The following is a 19,539-nucleotide window of genomic DNA, read 5'->3' on the forward strand; positions in this document are numbered from 1 at the left end:
ATGCCAAGAAACCTGGCTCTGTGCACTGACTCACCCAGGATTGGGTAGGACAGAGCAGAGTCTCCCCTGCCGAGACCAAAGCTGAATCATCTCCCTCCTCCTTCTAGAAGAACAGGCTTGAGGCTAAGTGCTATTAATGCTCATCAGAGCCTTGATGGATATGCCTAGAAGAGCTTGAAAGGGACAGGCTGAACCTTTTCAGGAAGAACCCGAAATGCAGGGGCTGCTCATTGGTTAGCTGCTTTGGGTAACATGACAAATAGGATTTTTACATTGAGCAGTAGAAGTTCTGTGTCTGGAGAGCTAATTGAAATTATTTTTCCACCTTTGGTCAATCTTATTGAAAGGATGATGTATAAATGTTAAAGAAAACTTTAATAACACGACCATTTTTACTTTTACATAACTCTTCCAGACTTTACCCTAAAAAAATATAGGATAGGGACTTCCCTGGTGGTGCAGTGGTTAAGAATTGCCTGCCAATGCAGGGGACACGGGTTCGATCCCTGGTCCAGGAAGATCCCACACGCCACGGAGCAACTAAGCCCGTGCGCCCCAACTACCGAGCCTGCACTCTAGAGCCCTTGAGCCACAACTACTGAATCCGCATGCCTAAAGCCTGTGCTCTGCAGCAAGAGAAGCCATCGCAATGAGAAGCCTGCGCACTGCAACGAAGAGTAGCCCCCGCTCACTGCAACTAGAGGAAGCCAGTGTGCAGCAACGAAGACCCAACACAGCCAAAAATAAATTAATAAATTAATTAAAAATATATATATAGGGTAGCTACAGTTGGAGTGAACATACCATTTTGCAGGTAAATGGGACTCATGGTGGGAAACAAGGTGAATTCGTGTTCCATGGAGGCAGCTTTCTCACCCAGACCTTATGGCCCCATCATCTTGATTTTCTCCCTCTCTTGGTTTTGGCATGACTTGGCAGAGGTCAATTTTTTTCCTTCCTCCTCTGTTCTCAGAGCTTCTTAGAAAGATAAATAAGAATCCCCACCCTGCTTTATCTTTTGTAGCTGGAATGTGACTGGAATGTGAAAGCTAGAGGAAAGTGGGTAGAACATTCACAAGAACACATTTTCTGCTGATTACCTCCTTTTAAACAAGAGGCTCATCTCTGTCTCCCAAAGGAGTAGAGATAACTCAAACCTTAGATTTGTAGAGTTTTTAATCCAGTGACCTCACCCACCACACTTCTCATATCATTTACTATTTCCCAGTTATCATTCACTTATCACCTCCAACCTTTCCTGTGCGACCTACATGCACTTCCTTACGTGAATACACTCCATTCTAGCCTGCTGGACTGTGAAAGGCCTCCCAGGTGTTCTTTGTCTGGATATTACTTTGTGCTATCATTACCATGTCCAGAGATGCACCAGGGAAGAGTGGTTAAAACCTTAGATGGTCTAGGTTCAAATTCTGCCCCCACCACTTATCAGCTTGGTACCCTGGTCAAACCACCTGTAAAGTAATAGCACCTACCTCATAAGCTGGGAGGAGCAATGAGTTAATATTTGTAAAGCACTAGAACAGAACCTGGATTGTAGTAAGAACACTATTATCCAAACTTCTTCTACTCTTTGAAGACCAGATAAGATCCTATCTCTTACACAAAACCTTCTCTGACTAGTCTTGCCCAGCCCACAATGATTTCTTACTCTTTTGAATGTTATAACATGCAAATAGCATCTTGACACAACTGCAGAATGGAAAGAAAGAAAGAGAGAAAGAAAGAAAGAAAGAAAGAAAGAAAGAAAGAAAGAAAGAAAGAAAGGAAAGAGAGGAAGAAAAGAAAGAAAGGAAAGAAAGAAAGAAAAAGGCAATATCTGAGTTCAGATCTTGTCATTGTCACTGTGGGACTTTGAGGGAGTTACTTGAGTCTTAGTTTTGTCATCTGTAAAATGGATATTATAATGCCATAAGAGGGTTACTGTGAGGACTAAATAAGATAATGCTTAAGAAGTATCTCATACAGGTCTTGACTCATGGTAGATCCTCAATAAATACACATGCGCTTTAAAAAAATATTATTTAGAATTTTGTTTCCCAGATTGCGAAAGTAGAATTATTATAGAAAATTTAGGTAACTTAGCAGTGTGTAGAGAAGAAAATTAAAATAAGCTCATAAACTTCTTTTGGGAGACAACAATTTCCCAGGCCAGTAACTCCTACCTTGGAAACTAAAACACACGTGGGTGTATTTCCTTTGGTCTTTGTGTGTGTATGCAGACACATATTTTAAAAAGGGAGGAATCCCATTATATACCAATTTTGCTGTCTGCTTTGCTTTACATAGACAATTCCCCATCTTATTTAATATTCTTCAGTCATGGTTTTCATGAGCCATATAGTATCCCATGTGCATCTACACTTATTTAACCATAACCGTATCATTGGACATGGAGGTTTTATTTGGGTTTTAACTATTCTAAAGAATGCTGCGTTAAATATCTTTGCATATGAATCTTTGTCACTATCTTTGATTACTTTGTTACGAGAAATGCTTAGGGATGGAAATATTGGATCCAAGAAAACACATCAGAGGATCCTGGTACCTACTGCCAACTTTTGCCTCCTCCAGGGGTTGTATAAATTACATTCTTATCAACAGTGACCAAGGGTGCCCATCACATCTCACCTTTGCCAATCCTCTGTTGTGTTGTTATTTAACTTTTTGTCTGTTTTATCTATTCACTTGCCACCCGATTATAATCTCCCCGAGCAGGCCCTGTTCTGCTTCTTTATATCTGCCACAGAACTTTGCTTAGTGTCATTCGTATAGTCGCCCTCGTAAATATTTGCCAAATGACTGAATTTCTATTCACAATTATTCCTCTGTGGTTAAGAGCCAGAGAAGTTACCTGAACAATCACTTTCAAATTGGTCGAATTGAGAGAGAGGTTTATATACTTGCCCTTGGTCTCCCACTGAGATGAGTTGGATAGAAAAGTATTAAATCACAAGTAATTGGCTCATGGTCAGGCTCCAAGAGAGAAAATGAGGTGTTTTTCAGGGTCAGCTCTGCAGCACGTTTGAAACTGGCTTTCTGTACTGTTAATCGTTCTTCCTTCACAGCTGGGTGTGGGGAGGGGCAGGATCTGCTTATACAACTCAGCCCTGTAGCAGAATGAGTGGAATTTTCCAGATGGTTCCTCTTGATGACTGTTGGCATAATTGCAGCTTTGCCCCTGGGAGCCATTAAGCTGCGGCTCCGAAGGGCTGTTTCAGCAGGTCAGATTGTGGGAGCCCTGTGTTTTCGTTGGCATGGAAAGCCGTGTAGGATTTCAAACCGTAAATAGCCTTTTAATTTTCCTTGTCCCAGCTCCCTGCTAAGCGCTTCGAGCACTGGGGCTAAGGTGAGGAAAAGTGTGTTATTGTCCACTTTCCCTCTCCTCTCCTCCCAGCCCCAACACACACCCCCCCCCCCCAAATACAGTGACTCAGATGATTCCCTGGCCAGAGCATCTGAGGCCATGTTCTGGGAATAATACGTTGCTTTAGAAATTTTTAGACTCTACAAATCCACTGTGAAGATGAATGATACTTCCTCTCTCCTAGCCCCAGAGCCCTCTCTCCTGGGATAGTTCTCTTTCTGTTTTCAGGTAAAGAGGCTTAGAGTGTGAAAGCTTGCTATGGATTTGGGGACATCTGAGCCTATAATATCCCTGTGTTACAATTTCACCTGCCCATTTGCAAACTGAACACCAATTTTATAACACCCAGTAAACACAGTTGCCCCAGGACGCAGGTGGTGTAAACTAAAAGGGTAAATTTGGACTGATACACATTCTCATGTAGAGAGACAGTTTGCCTTACTGGGATGGGCCAGTTTGCTTCTCTATTCCCTGTAGCTGTCAGAGGTTATCTTTTAGAGTCTCGTTTCCTTAGAGCAATAATCTCTTTAACATACAGGTTGGAAGAGTTCTCTTATTTTTTTAAATTAATTTTTATTGGAGTATAGTCACTTTACAATGTTGTGTTAGTTTCTGCTGTACAGCAAAATAAATCAGCTATATGTATACATATATCTCCTCTTTTTTGGATTTCCTGACCATTTAGGTCACCACAGAGCACTGAGTAGAGTTCCCTGTGCTATACAGTAGGTTCTCATTAGTCATCTGTTTTATACATAGTAGTGTATATATGTCAATCCCAATCTCCCAATTCGTCCCACTCCCCCTTCCCCCCTTGGTATCCATACGCTGTTCTCTATGTCTGTGTCTCTATTTTTGCTTTGCAAATAAGTTCATCTGTATCATTTTTTCTAGATTCCACATATGAGCAATATTATACGATATTTGTTTTTCTCTTTCTGACTTACTTCATTCTGTATGACAGTCTCTAGGTCCATCGGAAGATTTCTCTTAGAATTAAGAATTGTCACTGTGGCAGATGTGGTGGACCAGCATGCCAACTCCTAGTGTGTAGAGGTTGGAAAATGTAAAACTTTATTTCCCAGACTCCCTTGCAGTTCAGGTTTTGATGTGATTGAGTTTCTGGTAATGAGATGCACTTCTTTGATACTTGGATGTGGGAACCAAGTCATGTGTGGAAAGAGGCAGGGTAATGGGTACCCATATTTGGTAGTGTGGACTGTGCCATGGGTTGTGTGGTTCTGGAGCTGCTAGCTTTAGCAACGGCTTCCCAGTTCAGCAGGCAGCTTCCTGAGCCAGCAGTTCCCTTGGGGGCCGAGTTCTATGGCATGGATTTGGGAATCACTCCTCGAGTCAGTTCTTTAGCTAGCCAACTCCGCTCCTCCATTTAATATCTTGCAGTAAATCCCTCTCTTTGTAAACCTGCTGATTGATATAACTCTATAGCTGCAAAGCTATCTGTTAACTATAGCTAACAAGATAAGTTGTCTTACCTTGTTCATTTGTTGGCTGAGACAAAATAAAATGGTTGGAATTTTATCTTTGGCCTTGATTTTATTACAGATATCCTTTCCCCAAACATAGTTTTGGACTATCCTGTTCCCTTTTGCGTGCTTTTCCTTGTGATGGTGGATGACCTTATATTGAACTTCCCCCCAGAGTTATATTGATGTTTCCATCTTCATTGACCTATTTAATTGGGACAATTTCATGTGCCAATTAATACCTCATCTCTCTATAAAAATATAGAATATTGTATTATTAATAAGCATAGCTATTTAATAATAGCTATGGAATGCATATCTGCTGAAGCTTGTAACAGACACAGAAAGGGCTGGGAGAAACATTCTGCTATTTATCAAGACATAAGTACTGGCATTTCATTTTCAACCAAAGAGCACTACCCCATTATATTATAAATCATGGCTAGCCTATTTCCTGACATCTTAGTACAATCATGGCATCTCATGACAGCTAAAAAAAATATTAACGTTATATTGTTAGAGGCATCACACTAGACTCTGATTTTGATTAGTTGTCTTATGGAACTATTCTTACCCTAGTTTGCTGAAACTTTGCTATGAGAAATGGACTCAGACATCTCAGGCATACAAAGTGCTGGTTGGAAAGGCACTGATTTAACTGGGCAGGACTATGCCAGGAATTATAAAGGTGGAATATACCCTGAAGTGCCTTCTTTAAATCCTTGGAGTTGTTGTCCTTCAGCTAGGAACAGCTACAGGGCAGATCAATTTGAGAAGTTAGACTCCAAGCCTGAGTGGAGAGTGCTTTCCCATTTTGCAGGTTCTGTGGAAAGAGCTCTGCCTTGCACTAGATGCTTAAGGGCATGTGGGCTCTTTGTGAATGAAGCAGGGAACAAATATTTCTGAAGAAGAACAAACATTCTGTCTCAAATTCAGAACTAAAAAAGGAATTTGTTTATTGAGGGCAAGGGGATGCAAGCAATATAAAAATCAAAAGCTTATCTGGCTTTAATTGACTCTTCTTTCTCTGCTTCTCAAGGTGGAGCTGGATTTTATTTGTACATTTTCTAAGGGTCCCAATCTGCTCAGGAAATCCTTATACGGGGGGGGGGGTAGCTGTGGGGCAGATTCCTTAAGTGACCCTTTATGAGAATTCTTATCAGGGTGGGAGTAATTGCTCAATGCTGCCTACTTCTTTCCCCTCTGCTTCATGTGTACTACAAAATAGTCATTGCATGCGATGGTGAGCCCAGCGATTAGTGAAAAGAAGCTCTGGAAGCCCACTTTGCCATCTCGGCACTGGTCCAGGTCCTTCATTATTTTGTCCACAGCCAGAGGGTCTTTTTGATTCTGAAAAAAAAAAGGACAGAGGCAAGAAATACGAGTCAATGGTTGCAATGACGAGTTTCTTTGATTTGTACTGCTGACAGCTATATATATAATCTCCTAATTATTTGAATTCTTGCTTTAGGTCACAGTGATCTTTGGAGGTCATCTAAATGTATTTTTCTGCTTTGAGTAAATTTCAGTAAATTCATATTTATTTCAAGCTAGGAAAGAGGTTTCCATGGCATTCTTTTATATAACTCAGGGACTAGAAACAGCCTGTTTCTAGAAAGAGGAGATTCAGTGCCAGAGAAGGGAGACTCACGACTCTGAACTCTCAGTCCACTTAGAAACCAGCATGGCCTTCTGACATGCTTTACTTACAGTCCAACTGTTACCACAATTTTCAAAATCACAAAATTCTGTCTGAGAACCACCCCAAATTCCCCCATTTTGTAGTTTAAACTTATATTCTCTTGACAAACTTTCATTCCTGATAGCATGGTCAAGTCCTTAAAGAAGGAAACTCCTATGAAAGACCTCATGCGATTATTTAGGGAGTAAATTTCAGATCATTGTCCTGTGGATTTTAAAGAGGTGTTAATGATGCCCTGGGGTGTGTTAGGTTTAAAGAGTTCAGGCAGATGGTCCTCATTTCTTGGCACAGCTGAGGCCAGTCTAGGGTGGTTTCATATCATATTAGCCAGGTGACCTTGAGTAAGTCACACAGCTTGGTGGGCCTTCGTGTAACAACTAAGAATTGAGGTTGGACTAGAGCGTTTCTAAGATTGCTTCTGTTCTTAATAAGTTGGTCAATCTATGCCATCCTCTACTCTTTGCTGGACGTACTCTTTGTTTTACACTGGATGTACTTCAAAAGCAGTATGTGTGATGGAGTTATAAAACTCCCCATGATTCTCAATGCCTAGCATGAATACATGGAACTAAGATGAGCAGGTAAGATCCCCTTTGTTTTTTCTTTTACTCTGTTTTCCAGGTGATTGGCTTGATCACTCCTTTTCGTAGTGATGATGCTTAGAAGTGGGAAAGTGTGGTTTCTCCTGTAGGGTCCATGCCATCAGCCAGAGGGAAATATGGCCCTTTACAGGTGTTAAAGGACTCAGGTAAAATATTTATGAATTTCATTGATTGTATAGATGAGTGAGGGAACTGATACTCAGTGTCTCAAGTGTGCTGGATGTTTATAAACTGCACTTAGAAATCCCTTAAGGTAAAGCAGCAGCATTTCCTACACACCCTACGCAATCAACTATAACCTGTCTATGCAGCTACCTCTGCTTTTGGTGGGTTTCAGTTAATTCTGGCCTTAACCCCAGCTTCCCGGCTGTGGTCAGAAGGAGTGAAATTTGGATGATGTAAGGGGTCAACTTTAGAAACAAAACGATCTGTGAATGCAGCGAGTGTGGGTGTGCTTGGAATTATGACCCCATGCTTAGAATAAATTATACTGCCATGTTCAGTACTCGGTACTGAACACTTTATGTTTATCAAGCCACAAAGCCTTTAGGGAGGAAGGATCTTCGTCTCACGTGATATCATCCTGGCTTCTAACTTATGCAACAACACAATGAGTGTTTAGAAGTAGACCGAGAACACCTTTGTTTGTGTGATGGGCAGGTTTACAATCAGCACATTTTGTCCTTGAATTTTATGCTTGCCTGGAAGGATCACAGAGAGTGAATGTGGTCTTGGAGATAATCATGTCCAGCCTCTCATTTTCCAGAGGCAGGAACTGAGGCACAGAAAGCTGAAGCAACCTTCCCAGTTAGGGTCCTGGTCTGGGGCTCTATCACAGAACTGTACAAAAGCAGAACAACAGTATCCTCTAACTCATTCTGGGATAGCATTGTGGTAACTGCAGCTCTGAGATACTAGTTAAGCTATTTATATCTGTTTATTTGACTGGTATTGATAACATGTAAATCATCATGTACTACAAAACCCTATGTTTAATGAGTCAGGAATCAGGGGCTTGATTAATGCTGTTTACCAGGCAGATGACAAGAGGCAGAACCCTGTCTTTACCATCTCCTCCCTTCACCCTTTAGAGGCTAATGCACACCAAACACAGTACTGATCCCTTCAAATGACTCTGGCTGTGGCAGGGAGAGAAGGGCCTGCATTTCAATCTAATATTTTGTTAGGCAATGTTTCACCTTCAGTGAAACGCAACAACCATCTCTTGAGGGCCTATGATGTAAAAGGGCAACTGTGCCTTGTTGCCTAATGTCCTAAGTGGTGTATCTGAGCTCATGGCAGATCCTTTTCTGGTCTTCACGGACCTCTCGATCTGTCAAAGGTGAGGCATAAACTCAAACTGCGCTCCTGTGTTCTCATTGCATTTTCAATGTGAAAAGCAGTTATTTCTGGAGTGCCGCTTGGCTCTCATTCAGCAGATGCTTGACACCATTACTTTAGAGCAGTGTTGGAAAAAAATTTTAAAGCCTTTATCTAAAGGGATTTAATTTAAGAAGGGAGATTCAAGTTGCTCAAAGTGTATATGACCAGGATGTGGTACCTCCAGTGCCAGGTTTATGGACCTGAGGGCAACAAGGCAACCTGGTTGATTACTCTGGTGAAAGGCCTTCTTTCCTGCAACTCTGTCTTAATGGACACAGATGACTCCAGATGGAACCCTTCTAACACCTCGCATTATGGTGATTTGTGTGTAGTCTAATTTCACTTCCAAACTGTAAGCTCCTTGAGGGCAGGGGCTGTGTCTTCTTTACCTTCTGTTTCCTCCCCTAGTATATTACAAACAGTAGGCATTCAATAATGTTTAATAAGTAAATGAATGAAAACACCTTTCTAGTAGTGACTTCCACAGGGAAGGGCTGGAAAGAGGAAGGGAAAGGAACTAGGGCCCAGAAGCATTGATTTTTACATCTGGTTCTGGTTCTTTCTGAGCCTTTCAACGCTTACTTCCAAAAATCCAGGGAACTCCTTTTCCATGAGTACTCTCAGGTCCTCCTTTGTTAAGTAGCCTTTATCCCCAGCAAATTTGTGAAATGTGAACATCATGGTTTCCATGGCGTGTTCCATTTGAGAGGGCATTTTGGTGAGGTCTGTTGGAACCTATTAAAGGATGTAAAGAAACAATTTACATTAACTTTTAAGCGACATGAATTACCAGTCTTTTGAGAATGATTGGAAGAGGGTGATTAGCTCATTCATTCAATCCTTTTCAGCTGTAAAATTCAGTGAATATAAGGACCAGTTCACTCAGGTTTTATGCCTTCTGCTGATGGAAATAGGCAGTTCAGGTATTGGTGCTCTGAATAAGGGATTTATCTAGTTGCCTGCTAATTTTGCATAAATCACCTAATGAAGAATAAAAATACTAATTATTTGTAAAAGCAAGATCAGTGCCCCTCCTTTTAACTGACAAAGCACCTACTGAAAGAACAGATGTTTCTCTGTTTCTCTTAGCGCTGGTAAATGGGACTCTTCGATATGGATATGGCTGAATACCAACAACCCACACAATCAAGCCTGGTTAATATAAAAACTTCAACTCTCCAAGCTTAACTAGGTAACCTTGTTCAGTCATTCTAGGGTTTAGAAATCTGCTTAAAAATGAATTTTGTCTCCTGAGCATGTATTGGCCTCACCGCGTGGCTCGCGGGATCTTAGTTCCCTGACCGGAACTGAACACAGGCCACTGCAGTGAAAGTGCCGAGTCCTAACCACTGGACCGCCAGGGAATTCCATGTATTCTTTACTAAAGTTCTGAACTTGTTATTGATTGTAACAAAGACATTTGCATCTTTGGTAGTAACATGCAGTTGCCCTACCCAAATAAAAGCTACCCAAAGCCCATTATCTACTTCCTTGAGAAGGAACAAATAATAGTATATCCTAATTCCTTTGGGGATCTGATATATTTTTGGTAGCACTAGACAAAAGAGCTACTCTCACAGTCTGGGGTGCAGTGGGAAAGAAAGGAAGAGCTTTTCATTGTGAATAGTTTAAAACAAAGAGACTTCCCTGGTGGTGCAGTGGTTAAGAATCCGCCTACCAATGCAGGGGACGCGAGTTCGAACCCTGGTCTGGGAAGAGCCCACATGCCGCGGAGCAACTAAGCCCGTGTGCCACAACTACTGAGCCTGCGTCCCACAACTACTGAAGCCCACACACCTAGAGCCCGTGCTCTGCAACAAGAGAAGCCACCGCAATGGGAAGCCCATGCACTGCAACGAAGAGTAGCCCCGCTCACTGCAACTAGAGAAAGCCCGCCTGCAGCAACGAAGACCCAACACGGCCAATAAATAAATAAATAAATAAATAAATAAATTTAATTAAAAAGAAAAAGAAAAAAAGAAAGGAAAGGATGTGTCAGATCATTATATTCAGGTGTAATAATCTGGGGGCATATGTCTCATCAAGACCCAATACCTGGTACTTAATAGGAGCCCAGTGAATTTTGCTTAACTGGAAGGCATGCTTTAGCCAGAATGGAGTAGCTTTGGCTAACACCACCTAAAATCACTACTGGATAGGAAACAGGTGAATTTGAATTGAGACTGTAATATACCACTCAAAAAAAAAAAAACCACAAAAAACCGTCAAGAATAAGTTTAGAGCAGAGATTGAAGGAGAGGCTGGCAACTTCCCCTGAAGAGTCTCAATAGGAACTGGAGACATGCTTTCAGTCTGGTTCCTTCCGCTGACATATGCGTGCTCAGCACAGATTCGTAAATGCTGTCTGTTACAGAGAAGGTGGAGTTGGTGAACATGAGGATTGAAAAATTACACTTTAAGAGTCGAAAGTTCTACCCCTTAATCCCCAGAAAAGTACAGGAATCAGCATGCCAAAGAATGCTATACTCTAGAGAATGCTATAAACCAGAATCTGGCATGATTCATCTGGAAAGCAGTTCTCTTGGAGAGAGCAGCCAACTCAAGGTCCACTGTGGGATGAATTCCAGGGGAACCACACCCTTTCCCCTCTCTCCTGACACAGCCAGGATCTGGCTTCAGATGGCAGTGGGCTTAGAGGGAGTCAGCCTTGCCTGGATTGGCTCTGGAAGTCCAGCGACACAAGAGAACTGAACTGAATGAGTCACCTGTGGGAGAAGGCTGTGGCATCCCTCCCCAGTTCTGAAATATCTCAGGAGAGGAGTCAGCCACCACAGAGGTTTAAAAATACCCGTGCCCAAACTCAAGTGGCAGAGCACTTCACAACAAATGCCCAAAGATCCCAGAAACTGGAACTGGCTGTGGGACACCTAGTTCACATTCTTCACAGGGCAGAGCAGAAGGAAAATGCACTGCAAAGCCAGAGAAGTAAGAAAGGGAATACAGCAGGGTAAGGACCCCTAAAATAGGAAACAGGCTAATTTAGGAACCTCTAAGAAATACAACTTGTAAGCTGAGGAAGTCCTGGCCACCCCTGAATACCTTCTTCAAGAGAGTGAGGCCAATCTTCCTCTAGTGAGCACTCAGGTCACTCCACACCCAGCCCTGGATTGTCTATGCTCATTGTGAAGTGCCAGAGCTTTCCTGCCGCACTGGATCTCCCTCTGCTGTTTACTCAGCACATGGGCTGTGGACACAGCAGTCAGCACAGACTCCCTGTTTGTTCTGCAATAAGAATGTAGATCAGGGGCTACTCAGGAGATCTAAGGTTGTGAAAGTGAAAACAGCTTTGAAAACCAGAGATGACCACCCTCTCATCAGTAACCAAGGCCCCTGAGGGCACTGACCTGGGTTATGAGCAAGTTATTCCGTTTTGAAGGTGAAGCCAGTACACTGGTTTTAAAGTAAGATGAAGGAAAAGGGGAAGATGTGATTAATACTGTTCTTTCGGCTAGTGGATGAATCCTACAGCTCTTCCAGAGTGCAGCGGTTGACCTACTGAGTCAGCCTGCCCGGCCCTCCCATCTTAGGTGGGGCTTGCCCGGCCTGGGCTGATGGAAGCACTGACCACTGGTTGCTAAAGCAGCAAGCAGTTCAGGGACTTGAATTCGCCGTTTCCACACGCCCCTGCCCCAGAAGAGTCCCACCCAGGGACTCTATAGCTTCTGGCTCGGAAACACTTCCAATGGATAGCCTTGGGCTTGGGGTTGAGGCGCTGCAGCGTCCTCTGTTCCCCAGACAGCCTACTCTGGCACCTGAAACACTCCATCCATTTAATCATTTGCCCGTCTCTCTATCTTAGATTTAAGTTCCTCTAGGTTAAGAACTGTGAATTATTCAGTTCTATCCACGAACAACTAAATAGTGGTTTAGTGTTTGCTAATGAGCGAATGAAACAATCAAACAATTCCCTTGGCTGGAGCTGACGTGCAGGTGTGATTACCGGGTCTGGGCTGAAACCCTTGAGGCTGGGAGCTCTGCGGGAGGAGGTGAGGGCTGGGAAGGGCCCGGAAAGGGGCGGCCTATGAATGAACCGCAGAGTACATTCCATAGCAGAGTACATTCCATAGCGGAGGAGAAAACGGTGCGCCCTGATAAACAGGTCTGGTCACCCAACACGACTTGACTTTTCTTTCTCTTCTCACTCTTACCGTTTTCTTGAGTTTTGGTTTATCCCACTTTACTGCTCTCTCACTGTGAGCTCCACAGGCTCTAACTACTTCATCATTCACTCACCTTTTATTGAATCATTTTATTCTTATGTCTGTGTATCTCCTACACAGGTCTGAAGAGTGGAAGCTCACGTGTCTTTCCTTGTGTAGTTTTCGCTTCCGAAAAGAATTCTGAGCTTTACAAATTTAGTTACAGTGGTGGGAATTCAATTTTCCATTTTTTCTGTTTCTTCACCGAGCACCTACTTTGCATGACCCTGTCATGGCGTTAGGCACACGTGGGTGTGCTCTCCACCGCCTCTGCCCCATGATGCTTGCCTTTGGGGAGTTCACCAGCTAAGTTCATACTATTTTAAAATATGTCCTGAATTCTAGTTAACTGTGTTTGTTTCTTTCCACACTAAACTGTGGGCTCCAGGAGCAGGGTCCCAGAAGCTAGCGCCCTGTCCTCAGAGCCTGCTCAATGAATCAGTAAGAAGGAAATTGACAATAATGTAAATTTTGATCCTTCTGGGAGTAGCAGGGAAGTAGGAGGCCTCCTTAGAAAAGTGTCTGCTCCTAAGCAATACCAAATGTTTGCTCTGGACCCATGCCCAGATCCAGGCCATAATTTCACAAAGGAGACTTCCAAAGAGCAAGAAGTCTGATCTACTTTGCTCTTTCGTGTCTTGTCCATACCCTACTTTTCTTACAGCCCACCCAGAAAATAATTGGCAGAATGTCAGTAAAAACAAACATCTGTTATCTAAAATGTGTTTCAGGTTTCCTTCCTTTTGCTTTGAGGAATTTAAAAAGAAAAAAAATTTGGGGGGTGGGGGCGTAGGGGGGTGGGATGGGGAATTGAACCCGGAAGGCATTCTTGATTTGATCCCTAAAGGGATTTCAGAAGAAGTGAGTGGAGGCAATGTATCTGATCCAGGCTGTCTCTCCCACCTCTCACCAAACCTAAAACTTTCCCACTAAAAAAAGTGAGCAGCAAAAGAAAAGCTCCAGATGCAATCCAATAGGAGAACTCTGAAGCCTTCTCTACCCTAAAAGAGTACATCCAGTTTTCCTTGAAGAGTTGTCAGGCATCACCAGAATTGGCAAACAATAGCCACTGTGACAACTGCTGTTAAACCCACTGAAGGGCTAGGAAGTGCTGAAAATTGTTAAAAATAAGCAAATTCGTTCTTTTTGCTTTTGATGTGAGATTCCTAAATTGTTGAGTCCCGGGAAAATGAGAAGCTTAAGAAAGATCCTAATAAAAAGATCAGTCTAGCTTTCCCAGCACTCTGAGTGCTAATCTGCACATTATAACTCTGAAAGGATTCCATTGTTTCCCTCAACTTTAAAAGACTGGACTGGATCAAGGCCATACCAAGTGGGTAGTGCTCTAAAAAATTCACATTTTTGGAGCTGTCCATGGAAAGCAAGGAGGCACTCAGTCTCAGCTCCACCCAGCGCAAGGCCTGACCTCACTGGAGTGGCTGCTGGAGAGGCTGGAGAGGGGCCAGACATGGGAGGAAAAGGGGCCATCTGATGTTGTATGCAGGAAAAGCCAGGGAAGACCATCACCTAGAAATCAGGGTGCTATGCTCAGTTAGACCCTCAGGAAAATTTGAAGAACCAAAATAAGAATCTCCAAATGGTGTATCAAGGACCACAGTGAAGAAAGTAGCTTCTGGCTGTCAAGGAAGGAATACATCATTTGGAAGAGATGATTAAATAGAAACTGGAGAGGAATCTGTGGGGGCAGGGCTGATGAAGAAATTCCAAATGAGTTATATGAACTCATTCCTGCCCTAATGCCTATCATTACCTTTTGCAATTTGCTGCAACACGTTGGAGGCAAAGATCATTGACAGGGTGTTGAGCCTGGCCTCACCTGAGGTGCAGGATATAAAAATCCACTGCTGCAGGTTGAAACTCAGGCTGCAGGGGAAAAAGCATCTGCAGCAACTGCAAACCTCTTAACGGGAAGAGCTACCTCCCAAATAAAGCTGGGGCAGCCTGCCAGCAGGCATACAAGCCGATAACCCAGCAGCAGTTCTGCCATGGCCCTACCAGTCTAACTGCTGTCTTCACCCACAGTTCAGTCAAGAAACCTCTCCTTCAGATTGCGGGCCAAGTCCTGGTGTGACTCACTTCCTCTTGGAAAATGCCCTCTAAGATGGCACAGTTCCCCTTTTCCTTCAGGGAGTGTTCTGTCTGAACCATCTGCAGAGAGAATCTGGAACCATCCGGGCCACACCCACACGGTCTCACAACTGAGTCACAGGCCTCCACTAGGAGAATCCGGGAGCCCTTTGTGCTAACCACGCCCTGCAGAAAGCTCCCAGCGAAGGGGGTGGGCTTTATGTATTCCAGAGTCTGGCCCAGGGCTCGGCTGCGCCTGGCACGAGGCTAGCTGCTCTGCTTTCCCCACCACCCCGGCCCAACAAGGCAGATTCCGGGTTTCAGTTAGGTGGAGCCCGGTCGAGGCGAGAGAGTGTGGTATCCAGGCCTAGGGGCAGCGCCTGTCGTCTGGCCAGGCTCAAATCGTGACCAGGTACCAACAGCTCATTGCACTGGGCCAGATTAGTCTGGGTTAGAAGATCCTTCATTAAGCCTGCTCTTCCTCTATCTCTGTATAGTTCCACTTGTTTAAGACAGCAAGAAGGGATCCCTTTCAGTACACAAATCACTTCACACAGGTTTCACATAGGCTTCCCTCCCCCTCTTACCCCCACCCCCCAGCAAAACTGCGTTATAAAGAAAACTAATAGACCTTCCTCCCTCGGTCGGCAGTAAGAACCTTCCCGTCTAGCAGACAAAACAACAGGAAGCCCAACCTGAAGCATCGGGGAGAAGGGCTGAGGGGTGTCCTTTGGGTAGGGAAACCGCCAGCCCTCCCCGAGCCTGCACGGGCCGTCCAGCTAGGAGGTGGCTACGAACATCTGGACAGAGGTCAGCCTGCAGCCGGAGCACACAAAGAAACACGCCGGCCAGGACAGGGGGCCAGAAGCGGGGCTTCGGGTAACTGGGGCGACTAGTCGAAAAGTAGTTAAGTGGGTGTAAAGAAAGATAAACCGAAAGGTAGGAGAGAGCAGACCCCGGGGCACGAACACGGAGGTACAGTAGTGAAGGACAAGGGCTCCCTCCCCCCGCGCGCGAGGATCTGGGGGGTCGCGCCGGGGCGGGACAGGGGCGCTGCTCGCCAAACCAGGGTGTGGCCCAGATACCTCCCCATCTCCAGCCGATCCTCGACCAGGCCCCCTGGCGTCCGGGACACCCGGCGAAGCCAGCCGGGCGAGCCAGAGCCGCCGATGCGGGGGTTTCCACGGGCGCGGGGCCTGGGGCTGGGGACCGCCCGGGACCGACGGGCGGAACTCACCGTGGCAGGAGGCGCGGCGGGGAGGCTCGGCTGGCGGGGGCGCTCGGGTGGCGGGGACGCGCGGCCAGTGAGCAGAGCGCCGCGGGCTGGGTGCCTTAGTAAGTGGGGGTGGGGAGCGGGGGAGGCAGGAGGAGCCTGGGCCGGTGTCAGGGCCTCCGCTCACCCCACCCCTTCTCCCTCCTCTTCCTGCCCCCGCACCCAACACTCACACCCCGGGCGCAGCGCACACACACCCTTCTTTCGCTGTGCGGAGGAGCCTCGCTCCAGGGCTCCCCACCGCCCCCAGTGAGAGCAATACTGTAAACTTCTCTTCCTACTCAAATACTCTCGAATATTTTAGGGTATTCCCCACCCTCGGCCGTGCCCTTCCTCTCGGGTTTGGTTTTAGAGAGCGAGTGAGTGTGCAAATCCAAGAATCCAGCCATTCTGTGGGTGGGGCGCGCTGGCGCAGAACCAGATTGTAAGCGCTCGTCCGTAACCTAAAGGTCTAGGAATTATTTTCTAGATGATACTGCAGGGAGGGGCCCGTGGAGTCCTAACGACCGCGAGGGCGTCAGACTTGGTTGGTTTCAGATTAGGCCCTAGGAGGTCAGCTGGGAGGGTCATCCAAGGCCTGGGCCCCCTGTCCACGGGCAACTCTCGGAGAAGCCGAGTTCCCTGCCCGCGCCTGCTCGCAGAGTGGAGGGGGGTGGCTGCCTGCTCGCAGAGTGGAGGGGGGTGGCTGCCGTTTGGTGGCTAGTCAGCTCGAGGGCATTACAAACCCTTTGTTGAACTGGAGATTTACCCCTTTTAGTGTGAATGGCTTCCGTTGTAGTCGATATTGTTAAAACCTGTTTCAGGATCTCCTTTTTTTTGTCCTGAAATTGGCCTGTTTGGTCCTCAAACTCTTTAGAAGAAATTTAGAGAAAACCTAAGTGTTTCCTAGCTGACGCTATTCCGCCCCCCGACCATATTTTTTTATAATATTTATTTATTTGGTTGTGCCAGGTCTTAGTTGCAGCAGGAGGGCTCCTTAGTTGTGGCACGCAAACTGTTAGTTGCGGCGTGCATGTGGGATCTAGTTCCCTGATCAGGAATCCAACCCGGCCCCCTGTACTGGGAGCACGGAGACTTATCCACTGCACCACCAGGGAAGTCCCCCCCCCCTTTTATTTTAATTGTGGTTTAGGGTTAAATGCAAACTACTAGCAGCTGTTGGTGGAAAAGGGCCCAGTCCCAAGTCCTGGGTTTTCCTTTGTTCCCAGGGGAGGTCCTGGGAGGAGTGAGTGATCCCAAAGGAATGAGCAGACTTGGGGAATCCTCCAAGTGCCTCCAAGTGACTAATCTTGGCTCTTGCCAGAAAAAGTCAACTTGGATTTCAGCTCTCACTCTGCTGGGTTCCTGCAACACTGGTGCTGAATGTTCAGGGGGGCACTCCTGCAAAAAACATAGGCTTCCTAAGTTCTTCCTAGGCCCTAGGTTACAGTCAAGAATGGAGAAAATTCTAGATCCCTTTAGTTCCAGGAAATATGCAACTGGGTTTAGAATGAGAATACCTGAGTTCCGTATACTATAGACTCCTTATTTGATTTCTTCATTTGATTCACAAACATTTAGGAATGCTTAATGTCTGTGCTAGGGCCTGGGGATTCAGAAATCAAAGAATCAGTCCTGTCTCTCAAAGAGCTTCAAATCTTGTTGGAAGATAGATTAGCAAATGGCTAAAATCCAGTGAGCTCAGTGAATGATAGAGGACACGAAGGGACACTGTGAGAACATTGAGGAGGGTCCTCCAAGTCCCCATGGAATGGTCGCAGAACAATTCCTGGAGGAGGAACATTTGATAGACGTTCTTAAATAACAATAACGTTTACCATGACTTTTAAATCTGATTGTAAAAAAGGTTACATTCTTATTGTAGAAGGTTTGGAAAATATACCAATGTATAAAAAGGAAAATAAGATTATTTGTAAACTCATGGACCAAAGAGAAATACTTTTATATATTTCCTTTGATGGAAGAAGTTTTTACATTATGAGGTATGGGGAAGCCATTTTGGCTTATACATGATTTCACTTAAACTTTATGCTAACTAGAACAGCCTATTTTGTGGCCAAACATGCATTGTACATCTGCTTTAATCATTAAAGAAAAGAGTACATTTAAAAAATCAAGATGGAGTAAGTGTGGCTCAGGCATCCTAAATGGAGTCCATTGTGGGTGACCATTGTGAATGTGATTTCAGATAGTTCCTACATCGTTAAGAACTTGAATTTTCTGAACTGTATCAGACTCAAGAACACCACCAGCCCCTCTCAAAACAGTATCTGCTAGGGACTTCCCTGGTGGTCCAGTGGTTAAGACTCCTCGCTTCCACTGCAGGCGGCACCGGTTCCATCCCTGGTCAGGGAACTAAGATCCAGCATGCCGTGCAACGTGGCTAAAAAACAAACAAACAAACAAAACAAACAAAAAACCCAGTATCTGCTAGCAGCTGCCAGCTGCAACCTCATGGTCTTAAGGTCTTCCTTTGTAACTGTGCAACCATTTGGGACGCCAACCAACCCTTACTTAATAAGCACCCTTACTTCTTGCCAGATCTAATTTTAATTCTCGACAAACAACTTATGTAATTTTGCAGTTTTTGCGTTTATAAGCCTCCTCATTTGTAGTCCAGTGGAACACAATTCAAGTGCTTCTTGAATCTGTGTCTCCTTTGGTATCATCCTCAGTTTGGCTCAAATACAACTATTTTTTATTCCTTTTATAGATTTTTTTGATTATTTCTGTCCATACTTTTTAGTCTTTTTATGCATATATATTACATATATAAATATAAATAAATATATAATTTGGGGATTTAGGTAGATTTATTTATTTATTTATTTTTGGCTGTGTTGGGTCTTCGTTGGGCACACAGGCTTTCTCTAGTTGCCGCAAGCAGGGGCTACTCTTCGTTGCAGTGCGCGGGCTTTTCACTGCAGTGGCTTCTCTTGTTGCGGAGCACAGGCTCTAGGCGCGCGGGCTTCAGTAGTTGTGGCGCACGGGCTTAGTTGCTCCGCGGCATGTGGGATCTTCCCGGACCAGGACTTGAAGCCACGTCCCCCACATTGGCAGGCAGATTCTTAACCACTGCGCCACCAGGGAAGTCCAGGGAGGATTTTTTTTTTTTTTTTAAATTGAACCCAGAAGGGATTGTTGAATTTGATCCTTAAAGGGAATTCAGAAAAAGTTATTTGAGGCAATGGATCTGTCTCTCCCACCTTTCACCAAACTTGCTCACTAAAAAAGTGGGCAGCAAAGGAAAAGTTCCAGATGCAATCCAATAGGAAGAAAGAACTCCAAAGCTTTCTCTACTCCAACAGAGTACATCCAGTTTTCCTCAAAGAGTTGTCAGGCATCAGCCAGAATTGGCAAACAATAGCCATTGTGACAACTGCTATCAAATCCATTGGTGGG

The 19,539-nt window shown here is 44.8% G+C and overlaps 1 protein-coding gene and 1 long non-coding RNA gene across 6 annotated transcripts in view; one reads left to right on the top strand and one right to left on the bottom strand.

Moving 5' to 3' along the window:
* LOC132370921 (uncharacterized) overlaps positions 1–10,565 on the top strand; it is a 74,211-nt gene extending 63,646 nt beyond the window's left edge. For 3 of the 5 annotated variants that reach the window (XR_009504710.1, XR_009504713.1, XR_009504714.1), the window contains 3 exons: positions 7,193–7,319; positions 9,646–9,748; positions 10,243–10,565. This is a non-coding gene — a long non-coding RNA (uncharacterized LOC132370921). The remainder of the gene's footprint in view (positions 1–7,192; positions 7,320–9,645; positions 9,749–10,242) is intronic. The other 2 variants (XR_009504712.1, XR_009504715.1) reach the window with 2 other exon arrangements.
* On the bottom strand, positions 5,801–16,345 carry S100A10 (S100 calcium binding protein A10). The gene is made up of 3 exons (XM_059931889.1): positions 16,102–16,345; positions 9,139–9,291; positions 5,801–6,219 (listed from the first exon to the last, which is right to left on the bottom strand). The coding sequence occupies exons 2-3, from the start codon at positions 9,268–9,270 to the stop codon at positions 6,058–6,060; spliced, it is 294 nt and encodes a 97-aa protein (XP_059787872.1). The 5' UTR covers positions 9,271–9,291; positions 16,102–16,345; the 3' UTR covers positions 5,801–6,057.
* Positions 16,346–19,539: the final 3,194 nt, after the last annotated feature.

This window comes from Balaenoptera ricei, chromosome 1 (assembly GCF_028023285.1).
Source record: "Balaenoptera ricei isolate mBalRic1 chromosome 1, mBalRic1.hap2, whole genome shotgun sequence".
NCBI lineage: Eukaryota > Metazoa > Chordata > Mammalia > Artiodactyla > Balaenopteridae > Balaenoptera > Balaenoptera ricei.

Coding starts and splice junctions, on each gene's coding strand:
- S100A10 (XM_059931889.1), bottom strand. CDS start 9,270: ATGCCCTCTCAAATGGAACACGCCATGGAAACCATGATGTTCACATTT. Junction 6,220..9,138: donor AGTTCCCTGGATTTTTGGAA/GTAAGCGTTGAA, acceptor TTTTTTTTTCAG/AATCAAAAAGACCCTCTGGC.